Source organism: Cinclus cinclus, chromosome 5 (genome assembly GCF_963662255.1).
Source record: "Cinclus cinclus chromosome 5, bCinCin1.1, whole genome shotgun sequence".
Classification (NCBI taxonomy): Eukaryota; Metazoa; Chordata; class Aves; order Passeriformes; family Cinclidae; genus Cinclus; species Cinclus cinclus.
In genome coordinates, this window is record NC_085050.1 from 27,227,257 (window position 1) to 27,236,813 (window position 9,557).

The 9,557-nt window shown below is 45.5% G+C and overlaps 1 protein-coding gene across 2 annotated transcripts in view; it reads right to left on the bottom strand.

The window, feature by feature from the left end:
• KDR (kinase insert domain receptor) overlaps nt 1-8,865 on the bottom strand; it is a 29,289-nt gene extending 20,424 nt beyond the window's left edge. Inside the window, exons 1-10 of one of the 2 annotated variants that reach the window (XM_062493519.1) lie at nt 8,816-8,865; nt 7,529-7,630; nt 6,809-7,005; nt 5,531-5,655; nt 5,038-5,206; nt 3,657-3,796; nt 3,289-3,457; nt 1,768-1,879; nt 1,512-1,675; nt 577-733 (exon numbers count right to left, since the gene is read on the bottom strand). In XM_062493519.1, coding sequence (XP_062349503.1) covers nt 577-733; nt 1,512-1,675; nt 1,768-1,879; nt 3,289-3,457; nt 3,657-3,796; nt 5,038-5,206; nt 5,531-5,655; nt 6,809-7,005; nt 7,529-7,630; nt 8,816-8,865 — 1,385 coding nt within the window. Of the gene's footprint in view, nt 1-576; nt 734-1,511; nt 1,676-1,767; nt 1,880-3,288; nt 3,458-3,656; nt 3,797-5,037; nt 5,207-5,530; nt 5,656-6,808; nt 7,006-7,528; nt 7,631-8,813 lie in introns of both variants that reach the window. The other variant, XM_062493520.1, reaches the window with a different exon arrangement.
• Between the last annotated feature and the right edge of the window lie 692 nt (nt 8,866-9,557).

Below are 9,557 nucleotides of genomic sequence, written 5' to 3' on the forward strand. Positions count from 1 at the left end.
TTTTCTTTAAAGGAAATCTGGGCTTATGGCAGGCCCAGATAAGGGAAGCTGCGTGAATCTCAGTCAGGCACTCTCTCTATCATTCCCCAACATCAATCAGTGCACTTCCTCCAAGATACACTTTCACACAGATAAAGAGCACCATCACACTCAGCACTTGAGCACAAGAAAAAAAACACCACAAGGACACATAATTAGCATAAACAGCAAATTTCCTCTGTTTGGGATGGAGTTTTGGGCCTGCAGCCCACAGGGGGATCTGAGGGAAGGGCGTGCAAACAGCTGCATTTGTGATCCTGTGCAAGATGAGATACCCTTCAGGAGAGCACGACACCAACATGCCAGCTCTGCTGGGTCCTCTCTGAGGGTGGCCCTCACCTCCGCCAACAACAATGACCTTTGCAGAGCCTGCCTGCAGCAATCTGCAAATTAAGTACAACAGTCTTTTTCTTCATTGGCCATTGGGCTTGCACTCAGTAGCAAGCCTGGATGAGGGAGGCACCAAATAAACCCCAGTCCAACACAAATATCCTACTCAAGACCTACATAGGCTGCAGAAGATAACAAGGCACTCACTGGGGGCTGAAGGTGCACTCCTCCTCCAGCTGCCAGTGCCAGAGCACGGTGCTGGCTGGCGGCACGGCGTAGACGGTGCAGGTGAGCGCCTGCGTCGAGCCGTACTTGTAGGAGTCCATGGGGGCCATCAGCGCATTCTCACCGATCTGGGGAGGCACTGCAGGAGAGAGCAGCAGGTCACACCTCCTGCTCCAGGCTCCCCCATGTGCAGGCATTAGACCCGTGGTGACCAATTCACACCATGCCCCAAGACGAGCGCAACACAGAGCATCTTCAAGGACATGTGGGGAAGCAGTGAACCTGCCCAACACTTTGAGGAACAGGATACTCAGCATCTCCTGCAAAATCCCCCTTCAATACTCCATGGTTTAAAATGCAGTTCCTGGACTCTCACCACCTTTCCCAGCCATTAAATGCACATTATTCCCCCGTCCTGATCCCACTGCACGTAGCCTTGCTGCCCTTTCCAAGACCTGCTGTCTTCAAAGCATAGGCTGTTTCCTGGGGAGCAGAAAGGAGGAGGTAGGGGAGGAGGAGGGTTGTAGAGGGCAGGGCAAAAGAGGAGGGATAGCCTGTGTGGGGCAGGAAGGATGGGTGAGGCGGGACAGGGCCAGGATGGAGTGGGGTGGAGGAGAACTCCAGAAGCAGAGCCAGCAAGAAGGGCAGGAAAAGAGCAGGACACAGAGGCAAAGAATAATATACAGAACAAACCCAAAACAAAACAAAAAACCACACACAAAATATCATACCAACACCAACACCCAGAGTCTGCAGCTTCTTGACTGACATCCTAGAGGCAGGAGACACCAGACACCTCTGCCCTCCTAGGGGCGAAGTTCAAGGACTGTTCTTCAGTACTTAACTCTTCATAGGTATGGGATGAATTGAGACTGAGGATGAACATGAAAGAAAGGCATCTCTGTTACCCTACTTACCATTCACCAGCAGGGTAAATGTATGTCTTTTCTGCATCTTGTTAATGGGGTTTGTAAGGACAACCGTGTAATTCCCTGCGTCCTTTTCAGTTGCTTCAGTGATCACTAATGCATAGCCAAGTTTAACTGTATGATTTGCATAGATGGCTTTTCCATTTTTATACCTGAAGAAAATACAGAGCATTTTGAATATTTAATGATTTGCTTTAACTAAGAATAGCTCATTTTTTCAAACACATTATATCCCATTTCTTACCATTTAGCCTCTGGTGGAGGATATCCTTTAAACTTAACAGGAATTTTGACTGTGTCACCTAATCTTGTCTCAACGACATTCTCCATTTTCTCCAGGTGAATAAAAGGACTTTCTGGGGGGGAAAAAAAAGGAAGTAAACTAAATGGTCTTTTCTCATGGACCAAAGCAAAAGTGCTTCCCATTTGGGTTAGCACCTAACAAGATGACAAATAGAAGTTAGTGACAGGACTATGGGTCACTGCTGAAGTACAGCTGGCTCCAAACTTGGCTCTGGAGAGATGCCACCATGAAAATCTAGTCCTTTCCTTCATACAGAGGCACAGACCAGTTCCCTCACCAAGGAGCTCTGGAAAGCAGAGACAGGACTCAGCTCTCAGGACAGTGTGCCAACTGTCAGATCTGTATATATATATATATATGTATATATATATATATATATATGTATGTATATATATCATAAAATTAGACTATTCAAAACTATAGTGTGATAAAGCTAAATACTCGTAGACTATTCTCAAATATGTATTTGAACCACTGCAGTCACAGAGTACTTAGAAAGTTTTTACATTACTTGTTATAAGTTATAAACTTGCATTCAGACATAAGACAGTGATTGGCCTTTTGATTAAATTAGTCTTTTGACTAAGATTTAGGATGTTTTAGACTTAGTATCTGGTATACTCACTATAAGATATGATCTCATTTTGGCTCTTGAAGAGCAGAACAGAAAGAACTCAGGAGAAAATTCAGCATATCTTGAATCATTATGCCCACAATAAGTTTGAAAGCTTTTGTTTCGCTTTGCAAGTGCCATTAATATTCTGGCCCCTGAAATCAGACCTCAGGAAAAACAATCTCCTTCAAAATATAAACCTCTTTGTCTGACTCGTTGATTAAAAATGAACCATTCTCATGCTGGTAATTTTTTTCTGTAAGTAAGTTAGTGGAGCTGGGGCTGTGCCCAAGAGGGGGTTGAGAAAAGGCTGTAGGATGTGGCCTCGTACTTTTCTATTCAGTTAGCCAAAGCTGTTTCCCTTGCCTCATTTCCGTACAACCAAAACTCCATTTGATTCATCCATTCCTAATGTGAAAGCTGAAAGTTTTATTTCCTTAGCTTCATTCATGCTGACCCAGACTTTTGTGTCACAGAGCCACCAAGATCTAGCCTAAGTTCACCAAGAGAACAGGCAGCCCTTGTACAAAGCCACCTACACAAATAGAGTTTTACAGGACCTTAAGGAGGTCAATGCAGAAGCGGGTCAGAGGTTGAAATCAGTTTATTTTACTGCCCACTTTCCGGTGGGATTCTAGAGCTTTCAGTAAAATACAACATCCTTTAAAATCTTATTATTAATTAAGGCTGTGGTATAAAAATAATCCCATACTAGTTGCAAGAGAAATATTGTAGCTGCAGTTTGGTTCATTTCTGTCATTGGATTCATCATCGAGGTGCCCTCTGCATCCCAGTAATTAATCCCAAATCTGAAACAACCAACAAAACCAAAGTGGAAAATGTCATACCATGGATAACGAAGTAACTGCTGTTTTTCATGTTCATACGACCACTGGATGCTGCACAAGTATATCGACCTTTGTCACTTAAGGACACACTGTCAATGGTGAGGGTGCTCACAAACTTCTTTACTTCTCCTGCAGTGGTTTTTACATCCCTAATAGTGGCACGTTTTTCCTGTAATAGACAAAAAACAGAGATGCTTGGAAATGCCACTGCTATTCCTTTTGTCACCCCTTGCACATTTGTATATACCAGAAATTTCATTGTGTATTACCATCTTTTTTCTCAATGTTTTAAAGGGGGAAGTGACATTATATCTAAACCAATCAAATTGCTTTTGAATGAAGGCACCTGTAAGTTAGTACAACTTTACCTTGATGGAAGGATAGTCCCATTTAAAATCGATTCCCACATTCAGCTCTGTCCTTACAGTGCAATTGAGAACAAGTTTTTCTCCCACTGCCAGCTCTACTTCGTCATGTGGGCTCATTGTCAGGTCATAAATTCGGTACCCTAGAAAAAGACAAAGGCACATGTGAAATATGGGAGTAAGAAGAGGTTTCTTTACAGTACACAGCACCACATTTCCCAGCTGAATTCAGCAAGATTCCCACCAAAACCCCAGCTACAAAAAAGCCCCTTGATGCCCCAGCGCAGCACAATAACGGGTGTCCAAAGGAGCCTGGAGAGAAGTGATGTGCCTTTCCTGAGCACTTCCCAGCTGAGACCCGTGTCAGACAGTGACACAGCAGGATGTGTGCATCTGATCAGAGCCCCTCCAGCAGTGGGAGCAAGCAAAAGACAGTGACTCACACAGTTCCTCTGCCTCAGACACCTTCTTCTTATCCTTGTGAGACCTAAAACTAAGGGAGATATATACCCATTCCAGCAGTAAGCAGGAACTTTATCAAGAATAATGGTGGGACATTCCCTTTTAAATGTAAAAGTAAATTAAAAGTAAATTATTCAAAATTTACTTTGTGCAGTAAAATATTTCAAAGCAGAATATTCTGAATGCAGAAATTCTACAGATATTCTGAAATTCCTCCAAATTAGAATGAGGACTTGTGAATTTGGTGGAGAAGTAAAAGCCTTCTGCAGAGAGTAAATAGGGAAGGGTTGCTATGCCTTCCTGACAAGCCAGGAGAGACTGCCTTGGTGCCATTTGGATATTTGAAATGGTCACTGTGTCCTCAGGTGAAAGAGAAACAGCTGCTGAGCTTCAGCTCAGGCTTAAGCCTCCATAGAATTATCACGTTATTTCTGGGGTTTGATGAACAGCTGACAAAATGTACCAGGGAAGCACAAAAACCTGTGAGAGTCAAGAAATGGGTCTTTAGGGGGACAAGACAACCCAGCTCATAGTGAGACCTTCAGATCCACCCTTCCCTTGGTACCCCCTCAGAGCAATTTCTTTTCATCTGCTGCTGATGGATGCTTGCCTCTCATTTCCTTCAGCTGTGACTGACGTTGTGGATTTTAGGGAAAAGGTTTGCATTGTCAGAAGAAAAAAATTTTAAATCCCTAGCATCAATGTAAAACACTAAAAATAGAAGCACTTATCTCAACGATTAACCAGAAAGAACACAATACCCTGCATTTAAAAGAAAAGTGATATAAATCTCAACATCTATTTTGCATTAGCTGTATTGTCAGTATTGAATAACCTAGTGTCCAACCAAATGTAATTGGTTCAGTATGCTGTAGAAAGCAGAAGAACATTGGTTATAGAGAAATAAAAACCTCTGGCTTACCTACAACTGCAACTATGTATATCACAGACTGGTAGCTTTCATCATCTATTTTAGCTTCGCAGAAGACCATGCCTGCATAGTTGATTAAATGACTGGGTATAGTGAAGCCTTTTTTATTATTCCACGAAATGGATTTACCATCAGGAACAAATATCTTTTCTGGATATTTCTGTTTGGAATATTGATAAAACACATGGTCAGATTTCAAAAATCAAACAACCCTGAATTGTCACCTCCAGCATCTTACACAACTGCAGGGCCCCCCATTTTAGCATCCTAGCTCTGGGAATTAGTACATGCTTTGAGAGTGCAGTGCCATAGAGGAGTACAGGTACAGTACTCATCTTTTAATCACAAGCTATAAAACTCACAAGGATGGAAAGAAGTTTTTAAGAAGCATTATACTTCAAAGAAGTATTTATACTTCAAACAACGTAGTTATGCCACAGCGATTTCAACTAACTCTTGAAAAACTAACAGGCTTTTTCCTTACCGCATGCAGAGACACATTGAGATTTGATACGGTTCCAAGGCACGGCACTACCACAGTTTTATTCTTAGTGATGTATACAATGCCAAGCTGATCACCAACTGAGGTCACAAATGGCGATCTGTAATCTAGAATAATATTCAATTGATAAGTGGGTGTTGCTCATCACATGATCATGGAGAAAACTTTTCCAGTTTTCTTCTTTCCCTGTCTATTTTTTCACAAGTCAGTTTTATTGTTTTTCATATCATAAAGCACTGAAATAATGAGACTAAATAGGGAAGGTACATGCTTTTATAGACACCCCACCCCCCAGATTTAGAATATCATTATTCTCAAAACAGTTATCAGCAGCAAAGTGCACTTTGGAGAATGGCTTCCTGCTACAGCAGTCCTTTTGCTAACAAAAAACTAATTTACCCTAGTGTGACTTTCCTTGCATAAGTATTATAGGAAATGCCAGTTAAAAGTTGTGACATGTTACACTGACTCCCCTTTTCAGGGAAAAAGGGGAGCATCCTTTTCAAAGTCAGACCAAAATACCAAAAAAATAGAACCATGATATTATAAAACAAGCTAAGTCATGTACTTAATTACATCTCATTTCTCAAAATAGTAACTACAAGTTAACAATAAAGAGGAAAGAGGATGTATATGGAAACGAGGGTGAAGCAATCAGTGCAAAAAGGCAGAGGCCTCAGTGAATGCACTTATTGAAGCTGAGTGTATAACTGGAGGCTTTGGAGTGTCTGTGACACTCAGCTAAAAACTGAGCTCTTACAGCCTACATAGATTTTGCCACCAGAGTCAGCAAACGTATGGAAGTTTATGTTTTGAGGTTTGAGTGGTTTTTAGGGCTTTTTTTAATGGTATCAGTACAAACCGTACATGGGAATGGATCTGTAACTTTTACAAATACAAAATCTCTGTAATCCTCTCTCATATGAAACTCCCACTGAGGTCAGTAATAGCTCTGCATTCATGAGGACAGACTCAGAGCTCAGCAGAGATATGTATGCTAAATTCTGGGTAGAGAACAGCCGACCATGTACTGTATATGGCAGCTCAGTTCAGAATTACAGGTACAAAGGCTTTTGTGTCAAAGGCAGCTACCATACCTGAATTTAATTACTCAACATGAAAAGAAAGAAGAACATTTCATAGGATCAAAAATGCTAGGATTAATAAATTTTAGCATCAATACTGTTCTGAGACATTTGATATTCCTTTTTTCTCTTGATGCTAGGGAAAGAGACACCTGAGATCGGTGTAAGCACTTACCTTGAACATAAACATAAATGGTAGTAGCTGCCTGGTTGTCCCTGTAAAGGCACTTGTAGTCCCCTGTGTCATTGCCAATGACTTTGCTCAGAGTAAGTGTCTTGCAGTAGGGGCCATCACTGCAGTCTGTCACGGAGATCCGCCTCCCAGCATTGCTCTGCTTGCTTGGCCACGACCACTCCAGTGGTCTCTGACCGCTGCAAAAGCAAATGTTGGAGGAACAGACACTTCTGATATGAACCCCAACCCCACTAGTCTCCATGGCTATGGAGAAGGACGAGCTTCACCCCCTTACACAGAGAGAGTGTCAAACCATACAGGACAAATTCACATACACAATCTACTGTTAACAGCTACAAGGAAGCTACTTGAGATTTACATTCTTCTGCATCTGAAGTGACAAAGCGACAAAATCTGAATTTGAAGTGACAAAGTACCCCAAAGAGAGCATTGAGAGTATGGCTCACCAGCAGGATACCAAAGGACACAGCCGATGCTTCCTCCTCCCAGCCACCCAATACGCCCCAGCCCTCTCTTGCTGCAACCCTCCCATGTAATTTCTAAAACTTGTCAGGTAAAAGTGAAGCAGAAGGCACAAAGGGAGTGGAGAAAAAACAGGAGGCATAACCGGAGAGAGATTATATCACATGTGATTCTGTACAAAAGCTTACTACATAAATTACCAATCATCAACATCACGCTGAACAGACTTGTCCTTACCTGCAAGTAATATTTAGTGTGTTGTTTGCCATTATTGTGAGGATATCTTTTTGGATGCTAAGGGTTGGCTGATCCAGAGAAATAAATAAACCTGCAAAAACATATATGAAACCCCTCCAATAAACCAAATAAATAAAGTAAACGCTACTCAATCAGAAAAGTATTATATACAGGGATATGCAGCAGGTTTTAATTGGACGCTTTCACATCGCCTATTTAGCGGCGAAGGGTAAATCATGATTTTTCACACATCCCAAAAAGTTCAAAAATTCTGTCATAACAGGAAGCAAAGGCAGATGGTCAGGAGCTAGCTGCAGAGCACCACAATTCAGGCAGCCAGGGTGGAGTTCCTGTTTTCTTGCATTGCCAACTTCAAGGTCTAACAAGAGGATGTGGGACATTGAAACGAAGTGAACCTTCATCTGATGATCTCACTCCCTTGGGGATTACCAAAATTCCTTATATTAAATGGAATATACTTCTTTGAGACTACCGATCAATGAATTATGCAAAGAAACTATTTTACAGTTTGTCCCAAATGTGAGAGCCCATGAATTTATTTTATGCCATGATTTTCTAAGTTTATCTCTTTCTTCCTAAGCAGTTAGGCAAAGCTGTATTAGTATCGGACTATCGGCACAGCGGCTCGCATCGCACCCAGGGGCGCTTGCTCTGAGGCGCCAGCCCAGCTTCCGCAACATTTGGGAGTACCACAGGGAGAGATTTTCAGTCTTCCCTAGCTGCTGCCATCACCTTTGGGAATCCCTCCTCACCGGGCCGAGCCGCAGCCCCAGCCGTGACAGCCCGGCCGGCTTCAATGGGCAACAAGAAAGCGCGGCCAGACCGGGACATTCCCTATGTCACTAGCATTTCCCCGTGCTTTAATCACTTGCATTCCGAGCAGGCTCTCCCCCGTTGACAGGTTTCCCGCGTTCGGCTCCAGGGACATTTTGCTCTCGGAAACGCCAGCTGATGCTGGAGCCAAGGGAGCAGGACACTGTGCCGTGGCAGGCAGCCCTCTCCGACGGGCCAGCACCAGCCGGCCGGACAGGAGAGCCCAAGAGGACAGGACAGGAGGGGTCAGCAAACCCGCAGCCACGGGCGCTCCGTCCCACCCGGGGACTCGCACTGCCTCATCCGCTCAAGCAGCCCCGACAAATCCATAGGAAAAGCCGCACCCGCGCCCTCCGTGGCACCCGGGCATCCCCGCGCCCAACTCCTCGGGGTCCCGCCGAGCTCCCCGACACACCGGACCCGGGGCAGGAGGCGTTCCCCGAGGGCTTACCGGGAGCCAGGCACAGCAGGACCGCCAGCAGCCGCGCCGCGCCGAGCTCCATCCCGCGGCCGCCGGGACTGCGGGGCGCGGAGCGAGCCCTCTGCTCGACGGCAGCCGCGCCTCGTCCGGCCGAGCCGAGCCGAGCCGAGCCGAGCCGAGCCGAGCCGAGCCGAGCCGAGCCGAGCCGAGCCCAGGCGCTCCGCACGCCCCGCACCGCCCGGCGGGGTTGCGGGACCCCGGCGAGCGGCGCCGCCCCTCTTGTGCCCGGGGCGGGGCCCGGGCCCGAGCCCCCGCCCTCCCCCGCACGATCCCGCCCCCGGCCCGGCCCCTGGGCCCCCTGCGCATCCCACGGGGATGCTCCCCTTTGGACGGACACCGGGAGCTGTCCGTCTTCCTTGCTCGGCGACAGGAGGGCCTCAGCAGTAAAATTCAGCCTCGTCTGGCGCTTCATTGTGTTTTTTTGGGGTTTCTTAAAATCCCCCTAACAGAATGATCCCAAAGTAGCCATATGAAATACTGCCAGTGAGACACAGCCATGTTCCCGCTGGCAGCAACTGTACCTGAAGCACAGGTCTGGCAGCATCAGTTCTGAGTTCACAAGGTGGAGTCCCCTAACCATGCAGCATGTACCCAACCACCCCAACTGGCCACATCCCAGCTGATGGGACCCAACAAGAGCCTGCCACAGCTGCCCTTCCCACCCGTCAGCATTCACATCCCCTCCGTGGGATGCTCCCCAGGGCAGTAGCCACT